This window comes from Lissotriton vulgaris, chromosome 6 (assembly GCF_964263255.1).
Source record: "Lissotriton vulgaris chromosome 6, aLisVul1.2, whole genome shotgun sequence".
NCBI lineage: Eukaryota > Metazoa > Chordata > Amphibia > Caudata > Salamandridae > Lissotriton > Lissotriton vulgaris.
In genome coordinates this window covers 287,129,750-287,156,290 of record NC_141694.1, presented here as the reverse complement: position 1 = coordinate 287,156,290, position 26,541 = coordinate 287,129,750, and the positions used below count along the sequence as shown (strand labels likewise).

General features: G+C 46.5%; 1 protein-coding gene across 1 annotated transcript in view; it reads left to right on the top strand.

The window, feature by feature from the left end:
• The window catches only part of DDX1 (DEAD-box helicase 1), a 344,760-nt gene that overhangs the window by 32,973 nt on the left and 285,246 nt on the right, over positions 1–26,541 (top strand). The window contains exon 3 of the mRNA XM_086926316.1: positions 11,054–11,117. Within this exon, the coding sequence (XP_086782442.1) occupies positions 11,054–11,117 (64 nt within the window). The remainder of the gene's footprint in view (positions 1–11,053; positions 11,118–26,541) is intronic.

Genomic DNA, 26,541 nt, shown 5'->3' with positions numbered 1-26,541 from the left:
AATCTGGGAAGCGCCATCATTTTGTACAGGGCAGCGCGTCCAAGGAGGGTCAATGGCAAGGCCGCCCAGTGTTTCACGTCTGCTCGGAGACGTTCCAGGGGAGGCCTCAGGTTTTTTTCGAAGAAGTCTGGGGCGTTGTCGGTGATGTGGATGCCCAGATACTTAAAGGAGCCTGATGTCAGTGTAAGCGGGCATTCCGGTGCGAGCACAGGCCTCGGCCTCTTCAATATGTAGATCACCGATTTCGACCAGTTCAGTGTCCGTCATCTGTCCGTGCGTGTCACAGAGTGCTAAAAGTGCCGGATGCCCCTTTCAGGATCCGTTAGATAGATCAGCATGTCATCAGCATAGAGTGACACACGGTCCTCCCAGCCTTCTGCCCATCTAATTCCCTTCAATAGTGGCGTCGTCCTGATCAATGTTGCCAGCGGCTCCAACACCAGGGCAAAGAGTAAGGGGGACAGGGGGCAGCCTTGACTAGTTCCCCTCACCAGCTGGAATGCGTGCGAGATGTATCCGTTGGCAGTGACCTGGGCGATAGGGTTGGCATACAGGAGTCGGTTCCAAGCAATGTATTTAGGGCCAAAGCCCATATGGGCTAGGACTGCAAACAAGTATTCCCACTCCACTAGGTCAAACGCCATCTTAGCATCCAATGAAAGGATCACCGCAGCCTCGGACAGGGAAGGGGCTCGCGCCATTATCCTGTGTACCCGCCTAAGATTAAGGCTCCTATGGGGCATGAAGCCCGATTTGATCCAGGTGGATCAGCAGCTGTAGGTGGTTCATTAGTCTGTTGGCCAGTAGTTTCGCTACAATTTTGTCTTCCACGTTTAGGAGGGATATAGGGCGATACGAGGAGCATTCCACCGGAGGTGTGTCGGGCTTCGGTATAGCCACAATCGTTGCGGTACGTTGGTCTAGTGGGAGTTCCGCCCTCGCCAGGCTCTCTACATACATTGCCAACAGTGGTTTACTAAGGGTATCGGACATAAGTTTATACCATTCTATGGGTATCCCGTTGGGGGCCCAGAGCCTTCCCGGATTGGATCGCCTGTATCGCTCGCTGTATTTCGTCAACTGTCAGGTCTGCCTCAAGTTCATGGACTGCCTCTGGTGGAAGCGTTAGAACGTCTATGGTGTTTAGGGAAGCCATCGCTGCTTGTGCCGTGACCTCATGTTCTGGAGTATATACTGCCTGAAAGTGTCTCGCTAGGGTGTGTACTACATTCTCCGGGTGTGATTGTAATTGCCTCTCTCGGGTATAGAGGTGTTGTATGCCTTAATTGCCCCCTCGTCTTTTGTCCAACCAAGCCAGCATTTTCCCTGCCTTGTCTCCGATGTCATAGATTCTATGTGCTGTGTTAGATGTACTGTCTATGACCTGTGTCCTGAGGTGGTCTTGATATTGTTGCTGGCGCAATTTCAGCGTGTGTGCAGATTCCGTCATGGGGGCAGACGTGTGCCGTGTTTGCCGCCTGAAGCGCCAGCTCCAGCTCCGAGAGCTCCTGCCGGTATGTTTGTTTGTGTCCTGAGATTGACGCGATTGCGCTACCCCGCAGAACCGTTTTGTATGCCTCCCACAGGATCGAGGGAGCGGGCACTGATGTGTTTTCAGCAAAATAATACTTGGTCGCCGACTTAAGGTCCTTCTTGATCTTGGGAATCGTCAAATAATTGGGGTATATGGGATATATTCTTGCGTGTGTCTTTTCTTTAGTGGAGAGGGCTAGTACCACTGGGGAGTGGTCAGAGATGCCCCTCAGCAGTATGTCTATGGAGTCTACGTCCCTCAATCCATTACCTAATAGCAGAAAATAGTCTATGCGGGACAGACTATTATGCACCGGCGAGTGATATGTGTACTGTTGCGTTGTGTGGTGGTTGTGGCGCCAGACATCCGCCAGTCCCAATGCCTCCAGGAAGCCCGGGAAAGCAGAATGTCCCGACGCGCGCATACGAACGGGAAACGTGTCTTGCGCCGTATCCCGTTGAAGTACCCCCCCCCCCCCCCCTATGATTGTGGTTCAGGAGAAACTCTCACAACGCAGGTAGCGCTATGGAGTGGAGAGCTGGGGGAACATAGACTGATACCACATTTAGGAGTCTACCCTCCCATTGCCCATGGACTGCCGCGAATCGGCCCTGATCGTCCACTTTGTGTTGCAAAACAATAAAGGGGGAGGTTCTTTTCACTAGGATACCCGTCCCTCGTGATCCCACTGTAAACTCCGCGTGTGCCACCATTTTATAGCCTCGCCTATCTAGTGCACGACATGCTGTCCCCGTGAGGTGTGTCTCATGTAGTAACACTAGTGCCGGGCCCTGTCGTTTGATTGCTTGTAGGACCAACCCTCTCTTTATTTTGTCTCCCAGCCCTCTAACATTCCAAGTGAGCAGCCGAAGGGAGGGCACTGCCATGCGGCGTGCCGTGTCATCCGAGGCTGCTGTGTGTGATTGTTGTGCCATCATGTGATCTTAAGAACGTTCCTTGTCTTCCTATCACCTACGGTAGCATGTTTTCGCCGCCACCCGTGGATCTGTATGTGTAGTTCGTGATATAGTGTGCCTTAGCGTGTGAATCTTGAACCAAAACTAACAAAGCTCCCCCCACCCTCCCCGCTTCTTGCCTTCCTGCTCCACGGACATAACACCGCCCGCTTCCCCAACTTCGCAGAGTGCTTAACCCCATCCCAAACCATCTAACTTTCCTGTGGGGGTAAAGAGTCTCGTAACAGCATCGGCTCACCTTACTCCGCTTCACCCAGTCTTAAGTCCCAGGGTCGTCTTCTCGACATCAGAGATGTTCATCAGTTACCTTGCGGAGTAATGGGTTGTCAGGAGTCCGGCGGTTGCCCACCATCTTCCGACCCCCTCTCCCCCTTCGGGTGTTCTGTCCTGAGTTGTCGGGCCTTCCGTCCGAGCGCCTGCATGGGTTCCGGTATGCTGGCCTCGATGTCCTCTGTTAGATTGGCGAGGTGCTTCCACTTGTCTCCATCCGTCGAGCCAGTCCTGCGCTATCTCAGACGTGTCGAAGAACCAAGTCTTTCCGTCGGCCACAACTTGCAATTTCGCTGGAAACTACATTGAGTATGGCAGCTCCTTTGCCCTCAGGGCCTTCTTAACCTCGAAAAAGGTTTTGCGACGCCGCGCCACTTCTGCCGTATAATCTGGGAAGAAGGCCAGAGTTGAGTTCTGGAGTTTGATGGGTGGCAAAACTCTTGCCGCCTGCAGAATCACATCCCTGTCTCTAAAGTTGAACAATCGAGCCAGGACCGGACGTATTGCGGCACCCGGCTTCGGTGCTCCGCCGGGTATTCTGTGCGCTCTCTCTATCGAAAAGAACTGAGACAGGCCTTTGGGCTGCAGTTTAGTCTTCATGAGGTCTTCGATGTAGAGGTCCATCGCCCTTTTACCTTCTGTTTCTGGAATGCCTAGGATTCGCACATTGTTCCGGCGTGAGCGTCCTTCCTGATCATCCAGTTTTGCTTGCAATTGCTTGGTCACAGCCTCCATGCGTTCCATTGCTATCTGTAGTTCCGAGGTGTCTACTACGAGTGATTTCGTGACCACTTCCACTTGCGCCACCCGTTCAGACATTATGTGGAAATCCGCACGCAATAAATTGACATCAGTAGAGAGAGAGCCCACCGTTGTTTGGACATTGGAAAGAGTCTTCATGATGTCTTCCAGTGTAACTTTTTTGGCCCCCTCTGTCTCCTGACCCTTACACGTGGGGGTGCGCTCCTCCGTGTGTGGTGGGTTATTTTTTTCGTAGGCGTACTTATCGAGCTTGGCCTGGGTCGACATGTTCTTGGGCCCTCTGCCCGTCATTTACATTTACATTTACATTTACATTTACATATGATGAGCGATGTTACCTGGCGCGGTGTGTGAAGCACTGTACACCAGTTACTGAGCCGGTGATTATGATGCTTGTTTTGAGTCGCAGCGAATTGCACCGTGTGGGACAAATGATCGCGCAGGGACGGTTCTCCCGTAGATGGTCGTTGCGTTTAAAACTTAGTGTCCCTGGAGGTCTTCTGGTCTTTAGTTGACAAAAGGTATGATCAGTCTATATTCACAGGTAGGGCCCCCCTGTACAACGCAGTCCTGCCCGGAGGTCAAACAAACACCATTCAGTAGATCGCCGGTTACTCTGCTTCTCCGGGTGCGTTCCGCGTCACAGTGCTGCGCCCCCCGACTGATGCCTCCGGGTCTCTGACCTGTTGCGTATGGCAGCCTCTCCGCCCGGGATGCTGGGGCATCAATGGTGTCGATTGTCCGAACAGGGCGGGCGGGGTCACCCCACCGCGTCTCCACTGTGCTCCTTCGGCTGCGATCTCGCCGTTATGTCCTCCTGCGGTTCTCACGTGTGGGCCGCTCACCCGTCCGCTATGTAGACAATGGGGGTGGGGGTGGGAGGAGACATCTGACAAGGTGTGCCGCTATTATTCGCTCCCAACCGCTTTGATTTCCCCCCTCACTCCAGCAGGCCACTCATACTGCCAAAGGTGTCCCAAGCGATGCTGAGCTGTGCTTCAGCCCCGCGTCTGTCTTGCCGGCGCTGCGGAGCCAGAGTCTCTCCAAGTCTGGTAGCGACGATTTACGCCTCTTGCCGCCTACTGAGCCGGTGTATGGTAACCCGTCTCCGCCACCGATGTCCAGGCTGATCGGCGGATGGTGTCGCCTGTGCCCCTCCGTAGGTTCTCGATCGCTGATAATAATTAGGCCCGCCACGGTGCACCGGGCGCTGCTTATGCTTTGATGCGGTGCGTGCACCGCGATTACTCCTGCGGTAGTGTCGTCGGGCCGCAGCAGCTACCTCACAGCTGGGGATGCGCCTCTGTATCTTCTCGCCCTACCGAGCCTATGCATCCGTGTCTCTGCGCGGGGATGGTGTCAGGTTTTCTGCAGGCCGTCACGCCGTATTGTCAGCGGGGCGATTTATACTCCGGCAAAGACCCCCGTGTTGCAGGCCAGGAGATGGTGGGACCTCTCTCCAGGGTATCGCATGTGTGGTCTTCTGAAGTCGGCTGTATTTGTCCACTCCTCCGGAGTTCCGGCCCAATGTGGCCGCCCTCAGCCGTCCAAGTCGCACTTCCGCTGGGGCCCGTTTCAACTCGAGGCCGGTGTTACAGCAGTGCTGGAAGGCCCTATTCCGGCTGTTCACGGCTGGACCGCTTCCCGACAACCGATTTTTACCGGGGTTGGGTCAAATGATGCAGTCTTTCCCCAGAACTCGGGATCCGCTTCTTCAGGAGGGATTAATCCGGATAATTGTTACGGATGTATCCGGATAAGTGTTACGGATGTATTACATGAGCCGCGATGCTCAGAGAGCTCCTTTGCTACGTAGCCGCCATGCTTGGCTGCTAGCCACGCCCCCTACATTGCGGCGGTCGCTAGTTTTTATAGGAAAAGCATTTTTTGTTTTGCTAATAACTTTGGCGCAGTTTGAGATCTTCACGAAATTTTCAAAACTAGTTTGCCACTCACTTCAGCTGCTGTCTGAAAAGTGTTGTGGTAATTCGACAAGCAGGGCCGAGAAAAAGATGGGGGTCCGAAGAATGCGTTACAAAGGTTACAGGGATCTTCTAGTTGGGTGCAGATTTTACACACACAATACCATAGAAATTCAGTAGTTATAGTTACATTTATCTCAAGAAACTGGAACTCGTGCCTTAAGGTAACCTTAACTTGCTCCCTTGCCATGCAATGCTAATTATCCCACATCAGTCATGACATCTTCTACTACATCACTGATCATATCACTGTAATATTTCCCCAAAAAATGTTGATGAGAACTGTGCATGGTGGGTGTGAGTTATAGTTACTTTAGGGCACTTGTAGCTGCTTGAGGTAAGTAGAGCTGCAAAATTTCTACGGTTTTGTTTTAAAGTCCCTGTAACCTTTATTTTTTTATAATGACATATATTTGTAACAGTCGCTGACATAAAACCAGTAAGCATTGGCATTACTAATAGGTCTCACCTTTTGGACCTATTGGCTTTGCCAGTGCTGTTTGCGGATGCTGTACAGCATCTACAAAAAACATGTTTTTGCCAATGGTGTGCAGGATTGGACAAAAGAGGAAAAAAGGACATGATGATGTAGTTGACACTGCCACTGGTTGCATCCTTCTTAAAAATAAATTAAAACTATCTTGAAAAAACTCGGACCGCTGGGGGTCAGGGGGAGGCAATTAAGGAGCGAATGGGGTCTGGGTAAGTGGGAGAAGTAACGAGCATTGGAAATGCAATAGGTCTCGCATTAGGAAAGTTTGAGCGATTGGTATTGTAAATGACCCTTTTTTTATTTATGTGTTGGTTTTAAAAATAGCAAAATTAATAGCTTTGTCAGTTACAATGTCAATCGTTTTAACTTTCGCAAATGTGACACCTATAGCATTTGTAATGCAGTGTGTGTTGTATTTACGTGACTTAGATGTTTTGATATTACAAATAACAATGGCTTTTAATTTTATAAATAATTAATACTTAAATAAAAGTTATTGTAATTTATAATGGCAATAGCTTAAACGTTTGTAAATAACTTTTGTGAAGATTATGTTCAGTGTATTTTATTGTGACGAAAATCCAAGAACATTGCATTTGCGCACACACACACACACACACACACACACACACACACACACACACACACACACACACACACACACGTGGTGGTGGTGGATGTGGTGGTGGTGGATGTGGTGGTGGTGGATGTGGTGGTGGTGGTGGATGTGGTGGAAGTGATGGTGGTGGAAGTGATGGTGGTGGAAGTGATGGTGGTGGAAGTGATGGTGGTGGAAGTGATGGTGGTGGAAGTGATGGTGGTGGAAGTGATGGTGGTGGAAGTGATGGTGGTGGAAGTGATGGTGGTGGAAGTGATGGTGGTGGAAGTGATGGTGGTGGAAGCGGTGGTGGATGCGGTGGTGGATGCGGTGGTGGATGCGGTGGTGGATGCGGTGGTGGATGTGGTCGTGGTGGATGCGGTGGTGGTGGATGCGGTGGTGGTGGATGTGGTGGTGGTGGATGTGGTGGTGGTGGTGGATGTGGTGGTGGTGGATGTGGTGGTGGTGGATGTGGTGGTGGTGGATGTGGTGGTGGTGGATGTGGTGGTGGTGGATGTGGGGGTGGTGGATGTGGGGGTGGTGGATGTGGGGGTGGAAGTGATGGTGGTGGAAGTGATGGTGGTGGATGTGGGGGTGGTGGATGCGGTGGTGGATGTGGTGGTGGTGGTGGTGGTGGATGTGGTGGTGGTGGTTGTGGTGGTGGTGGATGTGGTGGTGGTGGTGGTGGTGGTGGTGGATGTGGTGGTGGTGGATGTGGTGGTGGTGGTGGTGGATGTGGTGGTGGATGATGTGGTGGTGGTGGATGTGGTGGTGGTGGATGTGGTGGTGGTGGATGTGGTGGTGGTGGATGTGGTGGTGGTGGATGTGGTGGTGGTGGATGTGGTGGTGGTGGATGTGGTGGTGGTGGTGGTGGTGGTGGTGGTGGTTGGGGATGTGGTGGATGTGTTGGATGTGGTGGTGGATGTGCTGGTGGTGGGTGTCGTGGTGGATGTGGATGTGGTGGTGGTGGTGGATGTGGATGTGGTGGTGGTGGTGGTGGTGGATGTGGTGGTGGTGGATGTGGATGTGGTGGGTGTGGATGGATGTGGTGGATGTCGTGGTGGTGGTGGATGTGGTGGTGGTGGATGTGGTGGTGGTGGTGGATGTGGTGGTGGTGGTGGATGTGGTGGTGGTGGATGTGGTGGTGGTGGTGGTGGATGTGGTGGTGGATGTGCTGGTGGTGGGTGTCGTGGTGGATGTGGATGTGGTGGTGGTGGTGGTGGATGTGGATGTGGATGTGGATGTGGTGGTGGTGGTGGTGGTGGATGTGGATGTGGATGTGGTGGGTGTGGATGGATGTGGTGGATGTCGTGGTGGTGGTGGATGTGGTGGTGGTGGATGTGGTGGTGGTGGTGGATGTGGTGGTGGTGGATGTGGATGTGGTGGTGGTGGATGTGGTGGTGGTGGATGTGGTGGTGGTGGTGGATGTGGAGGTGGATGTGGTGGTGGAGGTGGATGTGGTGGTGGAGGTGGATGTGGTGGTGGTGGTGGATGTGGTGGTGGTGGTGGTGGATGTGGTGGTGGTGGTGGATGTGGTGGTGGATGTGGCGGTGGATGTGGATGTGGCGGTGGATGTGGATGTGGCGGTGGATGTGGATGTGGTGGTGGTGGATGTGGTGGTGGTGGTGGATGTGGTGGTGGTGGTGGATGTGGTGGTGGTGGTGGTGGTGGTGGTGGATGTGGTGGTGGAGGTGGATGTGGTGGTGGTGGTGGATGTGGTGGTGGATGTGGCGGTGGATGTGGATGTGGCGGTGGATGTGGCGGTGGATGTGGCGGTGGATGTGGCGGTGGATGTGGATGTGGCGGTGGATGTGGATGTGGCGGTGGATGTGGCGGTGGATGTGGCGGTGGAGGTGGATGTGGCGGTGGATGTGGATGTGGATGTGGAGGTGATGGTGGATGTGGAGGTGATGGTGGATGTGGAGGTGATGGTGGATGTGGAGGTGATGGTGGATGTGGAGGTGATGGTGGATGTGGAGGTGATGGTGGATGTGGAGGTGATGGTGGATGTGGAGGTGATGGTGGATGTGGAGGTGATGGTGGATGTGGAGGTGATGGTGGATGTGGAGGTGATGGTGGATGTGGAGGTGATGGTGGATGTGGAGGTGATGGTGGATGTGGAGGTGATGGTGGATGTGGAGGTGATGGTGGATGTGGAGGTGATGGTGGATGTGGAGGTGATGGTGGATGTGGAGGTGATGGTGGATGTGGAGGTGATGGTGGATGTGGAGGTGGTGGTGGAGGTGGTGGTGGATGTGGTGGTGGATGTGGTGGTGGTGGTGGTGGTGGTGGGTGTGGTGGGTGTGGTGGTGGATGTGGCGGTGGATGTGGATCTGGCGGTGGATGTGGATGTGATGGTGGATGTGATGGTGGATGTGGCGGTGGATGTGGATGTGATGGTGGATGTGATGGTGGATGTGATGGTGGATGTGATGATGGATGTGATGGTGGATGTGGCGGTGGATGTGGCGGTGGATGTGGATGTGATGGTGGATGTGATGGTGGATGTGATGGTGGATGTGATGGTGGATGTGATGGTGGATGTGGCGGTGGATGTGGCGGTGGATGTGGATGTGATGGATGTGATGGTGGATGTGATGGTGGATGTGATGGTGGATGTGATGGTGGATGTGGCGGTGGATGTGGATGTGATGGTGGATGTGGCGGTGGATGTGATGGTGGATGTGATGGTGGATGTGATGGTGGATGTGATGGTGGATGTGGCGGTGGATGTGGATGTGATGGTGCATGTGGAGGTGGATTTGGAGGTGATGGTGGATGGATGCACACATGGATGGATGCAAATGTGAATGGGTGGGTGAATGGATGCATGGATACGTTTATAGTTGATAGGTGTATACTTGGATGAATATATGGTTGGATGGGCGTGCCTGCATGCGAGGGTGGATGGGTAGGGGTGGCAGCACACGGAGATGGATGAAAGTGTGACTGGGTGGATTTATAGAAGTCACAGGCTTGGCTGACTTCTCGACCGGTCTCGTCAGCCGTGTCCGGTGTGCAGGCTGCAGTTCCGGACCTCGAGCGCTTCAGTACAGTACCGAGCAAAAGCTGTGACGTGTAAGTCCGGCTCAGTGGAGTATTGAAATTGGGGGTGGGCGGTAGCCGGTGCTGGTGTTAAGGTCACGCAAGTGAGCTCGTAGGAGTGAGTCTGGTACCTCGTGTGAGTGACAAAGGAGTGAACGTGTCCTCCGAGGTGTGAGACTACTTATTAAAGTGCGATGCTATGCGGAGCCGCGCCGGCCACGGTGGTCTCCTATGTTATGGTCTTTCGAGTGGGGGTGGGAGAGTGCGGGCGGGGGGGCTGCACAGGTACCCCTTGGAGAAGGCAGCCAGCATTGTACACCCATGTACCTGCCCGCATGGAGTTTGCACAGCTGTACAAACCGCCTCTTGTTGGTTGTCTCAGGGGGCCTGGGGCGGAGGAGACGCAGTGTGGGCAGCTGTGACTGCTGAAAGAGTGCAGACTCACTTGGAACAGCAAGACCTACAGGTCCGTGTTTCCAGCACCCAGATACTGGGCTCCTGATCCTCGAAATCTAGTGTTGGCAAAGCAGATGGACACTTCCATGTGGCCTCAACATGGTTTCTCATGGGAAGTGATACCTACACACCACAAAAGACAGCACCATCCCTAATGAAAACGAGTTTAAAAAAAATAAATAAAAAAACAAGACGGAGGGCATTGCTGTGGGGAGGGGGGAGGAGAAATGCGACACAGCGGGCAGGGGAGGGGGCGGAGCGGGGAGAGCGGCGATGAGGGTGTTAAGCAGCAGGGGCCTTTGAAGTGAAGCTAAGCTTCACTTCAAAGGTGTGGGAGGAGTGCGGCTGAGGGAACAGATGGCGATTTGATAATGTGCACGCGCATTTTAGGTCAATGCGCTTGCGCATTGACCTAAAAGCGCACGGGCACACCACCAAATCGCCCAGTTGGGTAAAGTCTGTTTAAGACGCTATAGTCTCGCTCTGCTCAATGCGCATGCGCATTGAGAGGCGAGACCTAAAGGAGTGGGCGGGGATACAAAAAAAATCCAGTGGGAGGAGGATGGTGAAAGCAGCACAGAGGAAGTGTGCAGGGTAAGTATACGAGAGAGAGGAGTTCATGAGTAAAAAATCAACACGGACGGTGGATTTTTTGCTGGAGGATGCATTGCAGTAATTCTTTGGGGAACGTACATCTAGATTAACTTCCATGACAATTGATGCGGTTTCTTTGATGGTGCTGTGATGAGGTGGAATGTATTTGACATTTTTTAACAATACTATTAATGATTTTGTGGAGAAAATCAATCTGCTTTGCAGATTGTATTCTTAAAAACAGACACTTGTCTGTGAATCTTCATTTGTGCATTCTGCAAAATCTCATTTATATTATTATTGCTTTTTCATTTGTACTATTCTTGATATCATTCTTTGTAGTCTCCCCACAGACATCCAGGCGGAGTCAATTCCACTGATTTTAGGAGGCGGTGATGTGCTAATGGTATGTCTAACAAAACTGTTAATATCTACATATCTTTTGACTTGAGTTCTGAAAGTCTGCATAGAGTAAGAGATAAATGCCGATTTCTGATTTTGTGTTGGTTAACAAACATTGGAGCTGTGTGTACATAGTTTTGACAATTTAAGCCAACAATCTCGTTTGGATCGAACTTTTTATTCATGGAGATTTTAATCCCTTAACTCCAGCTATAAAAATGCGTATTGGAAGTTTAGTTCCTTGACCCGTTTCAGAAGATAGTCACAGATTAGTACCAAAGCCATATTTTGCCTAGAAAAAAAGCTTATTTTTGATACAGGATTTTTAAACCTACTGTATGCTTTTTGCTAAATATGACCAAATCCGTGATGGGGATCTCTTGCTAACATGCAAATATGTTTAATCTAGCATTTAAGAACCTGAGTAACAAAACGCAACAGTGCATAATAACCCAGATGAAATTTGTTACAGTTTTCTTGTTTCACATGCACTGAATTGAAATATTATTTAAGCATGTCCGTGTGTTTTTTTTTGTTTGTTTAAAAAAATATATATATAATTCATAAAAAAAATATATATATAATCCATAAGTGTATTTCGTTTCTGGTTAATCTTCAGGGAAAATGTGTGTTATTTACTTTAAGTTTATATAGCAACTTTGCTTTGTATTTTGAATTTATTTTTTTAGCCAGTGCAAAGAAATAGTAATATACCAGAAAGGAAAAAGGTACCTCTACATCTGAGCACCCAGGTTCTCCTGTAGTTGACTGGAATCTCTTTATAAATGAAAACTTTTTGTTATTCCTAATTACTCATTACATGGCCTGTGAATCATATGCTGCACGGGAGGCCTTTCTAATAGTCTTTTGTGAGCGACCTCTTCTGCTCCTCTTTTTCTTGATGAGAGAGATTTTAGTGTTCTCTGTACTGTGTTGAGCATCATACAAACCCCATAGGTTCCGTGCTTAATTAAAATAAAAAGGCCAAACATATTGGAGTTATTTTTCATAGCAATTCTGCTGTGATGTTACTGGTGTTAAAAACTGGTCATCTATTTTTGTGTCCTACAATCTGAGTTATAGGGGAGGAGAACATGATTTAGCAGCTTTCTGGCTCTGTATACAATAGAAAGATTAGGTTTTGAATAGCTTACTGTAAGAAACACAATATTAATGAATTAATCTAGAGATTAAATAAATGTATCAGGCATCAGTGAAGATAAGGTAACCAAGATATTGTGAGAAAAGTAAACACTGGAAGATCAAGTGACAAGACTTAACAATATGCAATAGTATTAGGACAACAATATTGTTGTGATGTGTGTTTTGTAAAGTGGTCAGTGTGCGGACAAGCTCATGCCCTGGATAGTGGTGTTACTGGTTTGAGGCAGGTAAAATTAAGGAGGGTCACCTTCTACAAGTATTTCTCGAAGGCAGAGGTCGCCAACTTTTCTGTAGTAAGAGCTACTTGTATTCTTTGAAAATCATTCCAAGCTACGAATCTTAATACTGTTGCAATAGGGACCAAATCAAACAATTTTACATTACTGGCCACCATATGCAGAATTACTAGTAGTGATCAACTCTGTGCATCAGGCATGGTTCCCAGTGGTAATGTGAAAAAAGGCTTTGTCAAGGTGCAATGCCTCCGTGGGTAATGCATAACAGCCATAGCTTCAATGCCCCCTACACTAAGGTAACAATAATAGTTATAAGTCTCCCCAATGCTGCATGATTTATCACTCGCATATCTGCTTTAAAAATTACTTTGGAAACCCAATCACTTTTTCTCAAAACATCAGCTAATTAGTTCTTTAAACACACATTTCCATCTTGAATAATTGCTTCTCAGTTTTAGTATGCATATATTCAACCAATCTAATTAGTTGGATGGACCTTGCACAGCAGAGCCTGAGAGCTTCCAGTAGCTCACTATCTACTCGTTGGAGAACCCTGCTCTAAGGGGTCACATAGTGGTAGCAGGAAATCTCAAGTTTCTAATAGGAAGTAGACTGTAGTGTATTGTGATGTCCTCATTGGTAGATGAGCCAGGCCCACCATGTGTGGATTGAAATATGTTTGGATAGTTCCACTTCATGAGGATTATTGCGTTACTATGATCAACATAAGATGTATATAACCCTGAGGGCTGGTTCTGGAAGAGATGGTCCAGAAGGGGCTGTGAAAATATTGAGTATTTCAAATCCTAAATCAATATGTGTTTTAGGTCCTTTTATATGACGGATTATGCCATCTCATAATTGGTCAATATATTTACATTCAAAGAACGAATGTTCAAAATTATCCTCTCATGACCACAGTTCCTACACTTCTTAAATGGAATTAGCACGATTAAAAAAATATATTGCTGGTGTCCAGTACTTTTTTGTAAGGGTAAAAGTGTACATTGAGCTAAGAAGGGATTATTTTGTGTTTGCAGGCATTGGCTATATAGTCAACCTTTTCTCTTGTGGAAAGACAGGTGGCATTTCATATTTTATAAGCTGTTTAACAGCACTTCAGTTTGATTTTATTTTATGCCCTTTGTCCTTTTTAAGAGTTCCTTACTTATCTAAATTATTGTTTTAATCTGTGACTTTAGGTAGTTGAGCTGTACTAGGGCACAGAGTATAACCTGTGTGGCAGTTGGTCATATTAAAGGTGTTCTGTTTAGTAGGCATCTCTTTCCAGCGAATGGCTGTTCTGAGGATGCGCTTTGAATCAACCTGCTATACTAAGCAAGCAGCTGTGTCTTGCAGCAGTTTGTGCCGGTGGCATGCTAAAGGCAAGCCTGTCTGCACCCATCCATGCCCTGACAGGGCAAATGGTTAGCCATTCTGCTAGGTGGTTCTGAACAACTGAAACCTTCGAAATTTCATTATTTAAATGTCTATCGACTCAGTTATAACCCTGAAAGTTGCTGGTATGTAGCAGATAATGCAACAAAATGCAAATTATTGCCAGGCGTTTTGACTAATACTCTTCATTGATTAAGATTAACTCCGCTTTTATAAGCACCCGCTCAAGGGTTAAAATGAAATTGAATTGTATGAGATGCCAATTATTGTTAATCTCGTGGCCTTGCTTCTCTCTAAAACGTGGCTTTTTGAGAAATATACTGGAGACTTTCTATTATTAACTGTTCGTAATGGCTATAATGTATTCTTTCAGAACAAAGCAGACAATCAAATAGGAGGTGATGTAGCAATGATTCTTAAAAAAGGTATTTCAGAAACAAGCTATCTTGTGAGCACCATCAAAAATACAGAATTGGTACAAGTGACGCTAAAACGAGGGGCCATTTATTCGGTATTCATCACAAGCTTTATTCTGTACAAACAGACCATAAAAGCAGGAGTAAAAAATAGATTATTGCAATAAAAGAAAAAATTACTTGCACAAAACATTACAAACACCAATACAGGGTACAAGTAAAATCTAACCGTATAAGATGCAAAATAGGAAATGAATACTCCGAGGCACAAAATTGGATAAAAAAAATACATACTCTTGTGTTGCCTAATGCTCTCCTTGCTCTAACTGCTCCTGCTAGGAAACTTGCTGCATAGTAATAGGTCTTAGTATATATATAGTGTTTTAGGGATTATGTTTCAGGAACAGAGCTATGCTTGGGACCATACAACATCAGTATGTAGGGGACTGAGTCACCATTCTACTTTAGGATCTGTGTGCCTGAGTCCGGCTAGCTATAGTGCCTTACTTGCCCTCGTAACCTTTCCAGAGAGGAAAGTGATTTGGCACCCCAGAACATAACACTCTTGATCCTCTCAGGGATCATGTTAACAGGACACACTCACACACTTTCGCTCTCTCACTTGTCCACAATAACATAAGAAAGACACGAAGGAAGTTTGCAGTGTTCATTCAAACTATTGTGCTCTACGATGCAATAATTGCACCACAATTAGAAAACAAATTAAATCAGCATGGTTAATAAAATTAAAATCTCCGTCATGTTATCTGACAGATCTGCCTACCCCATCAAGTACTACTAAAGCAAATTAGTTCTATAGTATAGGTCTCTGGTTTTACTGGCTGCCCCGTACCTCAGCATGCATAGATGGATGTTCTATATACTAGCTGACGTTGCACTCTCGTCTCAGGACCTTTACTCTGTGGGCGTGTTTTTCCAGAACCCCTGTCCTCCGTTATATGACAAGATATGCATATTCAAAACAGCAGTAGCATTCCTTTATTATGTCTAGGTGCTAGTGTCTGACCAGAGAGAATAACAATGGGCAATGTTTGACATTGTCTAGACTGTTCAGACTAAATCCCAGGAAAATAATAAAATACTAAAACAGGTGCTGGTTCCTTGTGAAAGTACAATGTGGAACAAAGGCAAGCATGGTACTGAGTAACATGTGCAAAACCAAAGTGGCCAACGATGTGTATGATTAGGCTTGAAAACCACAATGGGCCTAGGGAGAAACACGCATCAGTAAACGTTGTAGGCACAAAAGTGCCAGTCTGACCTGTTTAAAATTCATCATTCTCAAGATTGGACAGATAAAATGTTTCCTTAAGATACTATACATAGGGCAGAACATAATCAAATGCAAAATATCCTGTTGATACATTGTCACACTAACATGGGCCAATGTCTGAAGCCTTTGACCGTGCCTGTCGTATTTTCAATAAATAGTGATAGAGATTCATCCTGAACCTCGTCAAATAGCTAGATAACACATAACAAAGATCAGATTCAACTAACTTGGTGGTTTGTATCCGCCTTGTGTGTCTCGCAATTTTGACAAGGCTCCAGGTTCTCTCCCAGGATACTTGTAGGACAAAGGCGTTCTGGTCCAGGCTAAGTCAACCTTAGCAGGCATCGCGAAATCTACTCGCCATAGCGAGTAAGAGTTTATCATGTCAAGCTATTTTTAGGCCTACTGGTTCTGTCTGGCAAGCAGGCAAAGAAGAGGGGTTCTGCTCATTTACAAAGTGAATGAGCAATAAAGATGCCTTTGAAATCCTTTTTTTTTTAGGTCTCGCCTGTCGATGCGCATGCGCATCGAGCTTGCGAGACTATGGGGGCTTAACCACTCTTTAACTAACTTGCAAGGAATCGTGGCGATTCCTTGCAGTGCCCGTGACTTTTAAGCTCAATGCGCATGCGCATTGAGCTTAAAAGCGCGTGCACATCAGTTCCCTCATCCGCACGTCGCATTTCTCCTCCCCCCTCGCCCCCTCCCCTGCCCGCCGTGTCGCATTTCTCCTCCCCCCTCCCCTTATCTGCCTTCCCTCCGTCTTGTTTGTGTCTCATTTCTCCTCCCCCCTCGCCCCCTCCCCTGCCCGCCGTGTCGCATTTCTCCTCCCCCCTCCCCTTCTCTGCCTTCCCTACTTGTACTCGCATCCTGTAGAGAATATAAACCTTTGTGCAAACAAAGGTAAGGGTTCATTCAAAGTTCCTACACGTTTCTTTTGCAACATGTTTTTGTCCCCAAAAAATCTGATCGTTCATCGCGTAACTCATTCAACGATCACAAAGTCCACACCTTCCTAAACATTATCTGTGACTTTGCATCACTCCAAGATGGCCGCTAGGTAACCCAGAACAGATTGCTCTCTTACATCAACTACACCAGCTATAAGCACAGCATTCTCTTGTTGACAGAGCGGTCCATCTTGTATTAGCAGGACGTGGACATTTAAAAAAGTATAGTAAAACGAACTACAAGGTATGCATGTAGTTAATTACCATTCTTCTCCACTCCAAGCACGTAAACACCTGTTAACATTCAACTTTTTGAATTACGACCACCACTGTTCTGCGGCCGTAAGCAATATTTTGCACCGCTTATTACGCTCATTAACACATCACGGTCACACCCCTTTGACGTAATTCATGAAACTCCAAAACGGTCGTCTGATAAGCAGTCCATTCCAGCCTGGTCGCTTCCATTATTTCCCACAATAAGACGCAACCAGCTGCAGTCGGTTGACATAGATTAACCCTCTGTATCTCTGCCTGCAACTCTGGTCCTTTCTCAGTTTCAACGCTTGAGCGCCGTACAAACACATCCACATTTTCTATGCACCCCTTTTCTCCCCACGATACCTCGCACCGGTGCCACCACCCACGTCGCTTCTCGAAAACGTTGCAGGACCTCGCTGCTGTCAGAGTCCGAGCCCACACGCGGGCCACGCGCAGGAGCTGCCATCTTAGAACTGGCTGCTTACCGTGCCCCGTAGATATAAAAAAGAGGGCTTAGTAAGATTCCCCAACTACATGGTTTGGACCTCGGTATCAATAACCGATCCAAGATGGCCGACGAGGTACTCTACTTAAAGGAAGGTGAATAATTGTTACCGTGCAGTGTTTCTCTGATTTGCAAGGACAGCAACAGACTGCGAATTTTTTATTACTTTTTTTTTTTTTTTTAAACAAAATTAGTTCTGGTGACGCTACGTACGTTTAATTATGATATTCCGAGCGTTAAAACATACACTGCCAAACGCGCCTTCACATCCTCACCCCCTAATCCTCACACACCCTCACTCACCCTCACACCCCTCACAACCCTCTCACCCTCACTCAGCCTCACACCCCCTCACCCACCCTCACACACCCTCACCCACCCTCACCCTCGCACCCTCTCACCATCACCCCCTCTCCCTCACACACCCTTACCCTCATCCCCTCACCCTCACATACACTGTCACCCTCTCACCCCCTAACCCTCACCACCTCACTCACCCTCACTCACCCTCACTCACCCTCACACACCCTCACTCACCCTCACACACCCTCACTCACCCTCACTCACCCTCACTCACCCTCACTCACCCACCCACACCCTCACACACCCTCACACACCCTCACCCTCACTCACCCTCACACACCCACTCACCCTCACACCACTCAGTGCTACAACACATATTGTGTTGCAATAGGTGTCACATTTGCGAAAGATAAAACTATTGGCATTGTAAATAACAAAGCTATTAATTTCGCAATTTTCAAAACAAGCACATAAATGAAAAATGTGTCCTTTACAATACCAATAGCTCAAACTTTCCTAATGTGAGACCTATTGCATTGCTGTGCTTCTCTCCCCTGCTGCACTCTCCTGCTCTCTAGAGATGTGGCCTAACGACCAGAGCTGCCATCTATGTCACGTAAATACAAAACATGTTGCATTCCAAATGCTATAGGTGTCACATTCGCGAAAGTTATAACTATTGGCGTTGTAAATGACAAAGCTATCAATTTAGCTATTTTAAAAACCAACAAATAAATAAAATATTTGTCATTTACAAGACCAATAGCTCCAACTTTTCTAATGCGAGACCTATTGCATTTTCAATGCTTGTTATCTTAGGTTTGCTGTATGTTTAAAGACAGAGGCCACATGTCGGGCTATGTCTTCTGACAAATCACTGCATATTTTATCATGGAGAGTAGTTTTTACTTTTAACTTTCTTACTGCAAAAGTTAGAGCATTTTCTAAAGTGAATGTTTAGCCTAATAAATCAAAGTAGTTTTTTGGGGGGTACAGTACACATGCTTAACTATTTGAATGTAGTCTCATGTAGAAGTTAAGAAAAAGGTGTCTGTGAATAAATCTTTTGCCTAGGATCACACAATTGGAGACTAGTTTTTGAGTCGAATGCGTTACAGTTAGGTTGAGTAGGTTATTCAAGTCTTTAGACCTGCAGGTCTGGTAAAGTTTTTCAGATTTTTGGCAGCCTGCTTAGTAATCCTAGTAGGTTGATCAAATAGCGGAGGTCGACCAAGGGCCTTAAAATTCAATTTTACATTTTATTAGCCAGGATATTAACAGTGCACGATCCAGCCCAAGGCAGTCTCCCATGGTAAGTCGATTAAAATTTGATTGTGGATTGGTTCAAATTTTAAGCTTTAACAGCAAAGGGCACAACTGTATTGTATCAATGATGTAGTTCAAGCCCAATTTTATACATACCACCTCTGAAGCACCATTATTGGGCGAGGATAACAAAATTCTCATAAATTTGTTCTCCTCTATCTGAGGTGGTTGTACAGAAGCCTTTCCCCAAACATTGGATCCATAAGTAGCAATCAAGGTGCAATTGGCATTATACAGTTTGACCATGGCAGGGACTGACTTGTGTCCTAAGGGCTCGACTGAGTTAAAAAATACTTTGAATAGCCCTGCCCAGTTGTAGATTTTTTTTATTTCACAAGTAGCGACCAACTAATAGTCAAAAAGGACACTTAAGTAATAAAGTAATAAAATGAGTGGACCTTATTAATATGGCTGCCCTTAATAAAATGTTTTAAAAAATCTGAATAAAGTAGTTTTTGGGCGGATAACCATGATGTGTATTGTATTCATATTTGTGCTTAATTTCAGATTATCCAAAAGCTCAACATACGTTTGGTCAACACTAGCTACGTGGCAACACCCATCCTATTTATTTTCTTCCCTCTGGAACAGAGGGTGGAGTCTGTTACCATCAGTTGTCGCATCTGTTGATAATTTACAAGATTAATTATCACTGGGAGCTTGACTCTCAGGGTAGTGGCAAAGACGTAGCGTTTTCTGAGCTAGTGACCGCCTTGCATGCATGAGCTCGTACACATTAAAAGGCTGTAGCCTGTTCCATGTTTGGCCATACAATCTGTGTTTAGCCATATATGCCTTTAAAACGGACCCTATAAGATTCTATTTTTCTTCATCAAAATACTGTTGAGGCTTAATGTACCTCTTTCTTCAAATGGATAATGAAGGCAGCCGACACTTGTGCCCCTTTGTTTACTAAACAGGGTTTTAAGTTATAAACCTGCATCCTGGTATTCCATGAATGAATATTAGCAAAGACTAAACTCTCTAAATTGAACAGAGCCTCAAGAGGAAATTATGATGGTTCAGCTAAAGCAGAATTTAGAAAAGTCTTATTGGCCTACAAAAAAAGAGTTTTATTGGCCAGACAAAAGAATTATTCTAACCATGAATGTGTCACCGAATATACAGAAAGACGTTTTTGCACTAGAGACAGAACTATCTGTGATGTCCAAGATTGCTCCTGGGTTAATTCCTTCCCAATCGTTCTGTGATCAATTAAATTCATATTGTTCAGATAGAATCTCTAACATAGGGTCAGGAAATCTACACAGGGCGCTTTCCAGCGGTTGTTCAAATGGCTGAAACAAACCCAACAAAGTTGACTCCTTTTGACTTATCTCAGGAGGGTTTGTGTGCCTATATTGCTTAGCTGAAATTTTGCTCATATTTAAATCCATGGATTATAGAATATTTAAGCCATTGACCAACACTGTTGCTGCCCCCTCTTAAACCCAATAAATTCCTTTCTAGTACAGGGGCAAGTTCTTGGCACTTTGAAATAGGCAACTGTGGCCATTCTTTGAAAAAGCCAAAACAAAACACCTAATCTGATCCCAATGAGCTTATATATTATCGTCCAAGCTCTCTGTTGCCAAGCTGTCCAAAAATAATTGAAGAAAAGTTGCTAAACGTCCCTGGATTCACTTACACAATTAACATCATCTAGACTGTTCTCAATCAAGCTTTTACCCAGTGCCCAACACTGAATCAACGTTGATCTCCATTGTGAATTACCCATCTTTGGATCTAAGACCAAGTTAACATGTTGGGTTTATTAGACCTCTCTGCTGCGATAAGATCTGGTTGACCATTCCATCTTCTTAAGATGTGGCGCAGCAGCAGGTCTGGCAGACTGCTCAATACAATCTTTTCTAACGGAGCGCTGACATCTTTTACTAATAAAACCCCTGCCCTATGTGTAGTTTCCCAGGGCTCTGCTCTCTCTGTCTACAGCTGTTTAGCATTTAAGTAGCACCCTTGCTGACAGATTTAGTTAAAATGTGTTTTACATGCTATATGTAAGCAGCCGAAAAGTTTTCTTTGCCTTGATGATAATGTGAAATCTCACTGAGCGTTTCAGGGTTTTGTGTATTTTTCATCTTGACTCTATAGAGAGGTAACTGCCTGTAGCTCAGTGATGAAAAATCTGAGGTTTTGGTCATCAATGGAAATTCTAATCTCTTTTGATTCCTAGTGAAATGAAGTCTTTGTCCACACCTTCTCCAGTAGTGAAAAGTCTTGGAGTAAAGATTGATAGGTCTTTGTCCCTATCCTACCTTTTATCTTCTGTCGCCTCGTTCTGCCCTTTTCATATTCGGATCTTGAAAAAACATTTGCCTCCTCTCACAAAGGAAGAGAAAAAATCTGCAGCCATAGTGATCTTTGAGACGCATCTGGATAATTCCTGTTCACTATATTTAAACCTACCCTCCTCACTTTTGAAAATGCTGCAAATAATGCAAAATGCTGCAGCCACTCAGAGTTTGAAAGATTCTAATTTCATGTCTGTCGGTTTGAGTCCCTTTGTCTGATATATAATCAAATCCAACTCAAACTGGAATGTGTCGCCCACAAGGCGCTACCCACTAAATCCCCTGCATATCTTGCACAGAAAATCATGGTTTCTGGAGTAGCCAGAAACTCCCGGTCCGCCAGATACCTTGTGCTCCAGCCACCCCGCTTTCGAAAGAAAAAATCGTACAATTGTGCCTTCTCTGAGGTCGCACCAAGAATCTGGAACTCGCTGCCGCCCTTCATCAGAATAATTCCCTCTGTCAATTTTTAAAAAGGAAGCCAAAACCTTCCTAATGAGCAAGTTCCTCCCATAACTCATGCATTGCACACACCCTTCAGTGGCCTTGATTTACATTTGCTGCTGCTACACCTTGGACGGACCGGCTGCTGTCCACTTTGTACTTACTCTGTACTCCCACATATGTAATTGTTGGATTTCTCTACATTTCGATCTGAAAATTGTAGACACCCTGTTCATTCCCAAGTGTTTCACTTCCTTTCATACCTACTTATGTTCTTATTGTCTGGCATATGTTTATACAACATGTAATCCCTGTAAAGAGCTCTGATACTCTAACGCAGAGCTTTCCAGACTGTGTCGCGACATTCCACTGTGTCGCTTGCCATGTGTGGGTGTGTCGCGCTTGTGTCAATTTTTTGTATTATTTAAAATTATGACGACGAGACGCGGTCTATTAATCATCCAGGATGGTACTGTGCATGTTAGTGATGCAGTACCTGTTCCTGTGGAAGAGGTGAAGCATCGCAAAATGGTGCCTCATGGTGTATGGAGGTGTGGGCGTGATCAGCCGTCGCCTGCCATACGCACAGGGCACGTCACTTTGATGGAAGAGGGATGCAACACTTTCGCTGTAGAGATCCGTGGCTGCAGGAGTCTGCCACAAGAGTGTGATCTGTGGGGGAGACCCCCCCTGAGACAGCCCTGTAAATTGCAGAAACTAATGGCTGCACCACTGTGGGTCACCAGAGCTGCAACGAACTGCCAGCCTGACTTTTATAAAATGGCAGCTGGTTCAGTGCTGTGCCTGAACAGTGGAGATACCGGGGCGCTGCAGCCTAGCAGACTGCACGTGAGTGACCAGCGCTCTGTCAAAGAGACTGATGAGGTAGTTTGTGAACATTGTCCATGCTGTTTGGAGTGTAGGAAAAAGTGAAGAACTCAGCCCAAATGTAGTACTAACATGTAAGGGAGTAGTCCAGTGGTACATGAGTGTTTCGTTGTTTGCATGTTTCTGCCTCAGTACATGTTTCTGTGTTTGTTGGTCATGTGTGCCTATGCTACTAGAACACAACTGGCCTTTAAGTCTAAAGTGTTGTGGTGCTGCTGACTGTAGGTTTACCAATATGGAGAATTGGCGAATTTACTTAAAAGAAAAATTGGCATTTCTTCCACAAAACGAGCGTGACAAGCGGAGGCATGGCGGCTGGATTCATGTAGTTGTAGCAGAAACAGGTCTACTGTTGGCTGCAGTCAACCCACCTTACGCTGTCTGGCACATGGCTAGATGTTGAGCAGCCAAACTTCCTGTGATTTGTGGGATAGTGGGAAGCCTTGGCAACATGGTCACTTGAATGGACAACAAGAATCATTATCGTCACCACTTAGCTATCAACACCCTTTTCACACATGTTGGTATTACTTTACCAACACTCAGTAGGTAACTTATGGGTAATTTACCAGGGCTGCTCCATTTTTGTGTGCTAATTCCAAGATTCTACACAGCCGAAAGGTAAAAATAAAGCCATTTTTGGCTTTCAATAGTGACAGGCTCCTGTTTAAAATGGGAGTATTTGCATAGGCATAGATGCAATACCGCTCCGGGAAAAATCACAATTCCCCCCCCCTCCCTCGGCAAACTTAAATGACACCTATCCTAAACTTTGCATCTATCCCAAAAGAGCTGTATGTCAATACCCAGAGCTAGATTGCTATTCAGCTAATGGGGAGTAAAAGCACAAAAAAAGGAACAAAAGATTTTCCAGATTGTGTTCTGATTAAATCAATCAATCGGAGTACTTGTAAAGCGCTCTACTTACCCGTGTGGGTCTCAAGGAGCTGAGTGGAGGGGGTGCCGCTACTGCTTGAAGAGCCAGGTCTCGAGGAGTCTTCTGAAGGCGAGTAGGTCTTGGGTCTGCCGTAGGTGGGTAGGGAGGATGTTCGTAGGGAGGACGTTATTTGCAATTTCTATGACACATGTATTTGTCCTTATCACTTATATGCAGTTAATTTAACATCTGGTTTGCTAGTGAAACTGAATTACTGTGTCGCGAACTGATGCGTGTCGAAAAAGTGTGTCCACAACATGAAAAGTTTGGAAAGCTGTGACCACATATTGATACTAGTAATTTCAAATTTTTAAGAGTAGACGAGGGAATTTTCAGATTCTCATCTAAAATGGGAAACAAGCCAGTTAGGGAGATACTTACTTTGTATAGAACAAAGTGTGTGACTGGGATCTGCTATGGTGCAGAAATATGGGGAAGAGTAAGTACTGACTCCCTGCAAACAAAAGAAAACAAGTTTTTTTAAAATACTTCTGGCAGTACCTAGCTCCACAGCCAACTATGTTGTACATAGAGAACTGGCCGTACCATACATAAATGATATTATTAGAATAGCTGGTCTCACTTTCTGGCGAAGGCTGTGGGCAAAGGATGAGGCAAAACTTACAATAGATATAATGAAAGATTGCCTGGCCCTCTATAATTGGAAAAAAATCCCATGCTTGAGTACATTCAGAACTTACTGATGGATTGCAAGATAGATTTTAATAAAGGGGATCCAATATCGATACGAGACATTGGTAAAATTGATTTGAAGTTGAGATATATCTCGCTTATGGACTGTGCTAGAAGTGATGAAGACAAACACAAATATAGCGTTACTGCTTATTGTCAAATCCCCTCTGTTCCGGGTTTACAAAGTTACCTAAAAATGATTGTAAATGCCCAGCACAGATTCTACCTTAAGAGTCTGAGATTTGGTACTACACAATACCTTGTAGCCTTTTGTGACAGGACAACCGCTCACTCTACACTACACTTTATATTATTTTGTATGCTGTATAGTGTTATACAGAAATTAATACTAAGACCCTTTTTTCTTGCCAATAGATTGTATAATTATATAAATAATGTCACTGCCCCCGGACCATGTAACCCCGGTCGGGGGGGGCGATTACAACCGTTCCTGCCAGTCTGGGAGAGCATTACCACAGACAGGTGGGTGAGACAACTTATTCAGTACGGTAATTGTCTAGAGCTAACTTCCACTCCACCCAACATACCCCCAGGACACCGTCCAATGTCCGCAGAGCACATAGACTTATTGCAGCAAGAAGTTTTCAGCATGCTGCAAAAAGGAGCCATAGAACTCGTCCCCATACAAGAACAGGGTACAGGGGTATACTCACTGTACTTCTTAATACCCAAAAAAGACGGGTCTCTCAGGCCAATACTGGATCTCAGGCCCCTAAACCAATATATCTTATCAGAACATTTTCACATGCTCACTTTACAACAGTTCTGCCGTTGCTCACTCAGGGAGACTTCCTCACAACACTAGACCTAAAGGACGCATACTTCCACATACCAATACATCCTGCGCACAGGAGGTATCTCAGGTTCACCACACAAAATCAGCACTACCACTTCAAGGTACTACCTTTCGGGGTCACAACAGCCCCCAGGGTGTTTACCAAGTGCCTAGCGACAGTAGCGGCACACCTGAGGAGAAACCATATCCACGTCTACCCCTACCTGGACGACTGGCTCATCCAAGCAAAGTCAGTCCAGCAATGTGCCAGCCACATGTCTCGCACTATTCACATCCTGCACAGCCTCGGATTCTCATTGACCTACGCAAAGTCTAATCTCCAACCCGCTCACATACAACAGTACCTGGGAGTGACAATAGACATTCTGGCGGTAAAAGCACAGCCAAACTCAGCAAGAATCAACAGCATTCAATCGCTAATTCAGAAATTCAGACCCCGAACATCGCTCCCAGCACGGGTGTTTCTGCAGTTGATAGGCATGATGGCCTCCTGCATCCTAATAGTCCCTCCAGCGAGACTACAAATGCGTCCGCTTCAGGAGTGCTTAGCACGGCAGTGGAACCAGGCTCAAGGACAATTAAAAGACCTAGTGTTGGTGACCGGTCGCGCATACCACTCTCTGCATTGGTGGAACCCACAAAACCTTTGTAGGGGAGGACCGTTCCAAGAGCCTGTACCACAAATAGTGCTGACGACGGACGCATCTCTCCTGGGATGGGGTGCGCATGTCCTCCATCACACAGTACAGGGACTATGGACGACACCGCAAAAGAAGATGCACATCAACCTGTTGGAACTGATGGCAATCTTCATGGCAATGAAGGCGTTCAAGGTACATTTGTGCAACAAAGTCGTGTTAATCCGGACGGACAACATGACTGCCATGTACTACATTCAGAAGCAGGGAGGGACACACTCTCCACAGTTGTCACATCTAGCGCAAAGCATGTGGAAGTGGGCCATTCAGAGAAACATATTCCTCATGGCAGAACACCTTCCAGGCAGGGACAACCAGATGGCGGATCTGCTCAGCACACAGAGCCACCAGATGCACGGGTGAGAGATGCATCCCACAGTGCTCCAACCATACTTCCAGCAGTGGGGTCACCCAGAGATGGACCTGTTCGCCACAAGGGAAAACGCAAAATGCCAAAGCTTCGCCGCCAGGTTTCCACATCCGCAGTCTCAGGGCTATGCGATATGGATGAACTGGTCAGGCAGGTTTGCATACGCTTTTTCCCCAGCCCCGCTCATACCACTAGTGGCACGCAAACTACTACAACACTCCATGACACTCATCCTAGTTGCTCCAACGTGGGCGAGGCAACCATGGTACACCACGTTCCTAGAACTTTCCGTGGTGCCACATCAAAGGCTGCGATTAACACCCAGTCTTTTAACGCAGAGCCATGGAGACATTCAGCACCCAGATCCGCAACAGTTGAACCTTGCGATCTGGCTCCTGAAGTCATAGAGTTTGGTT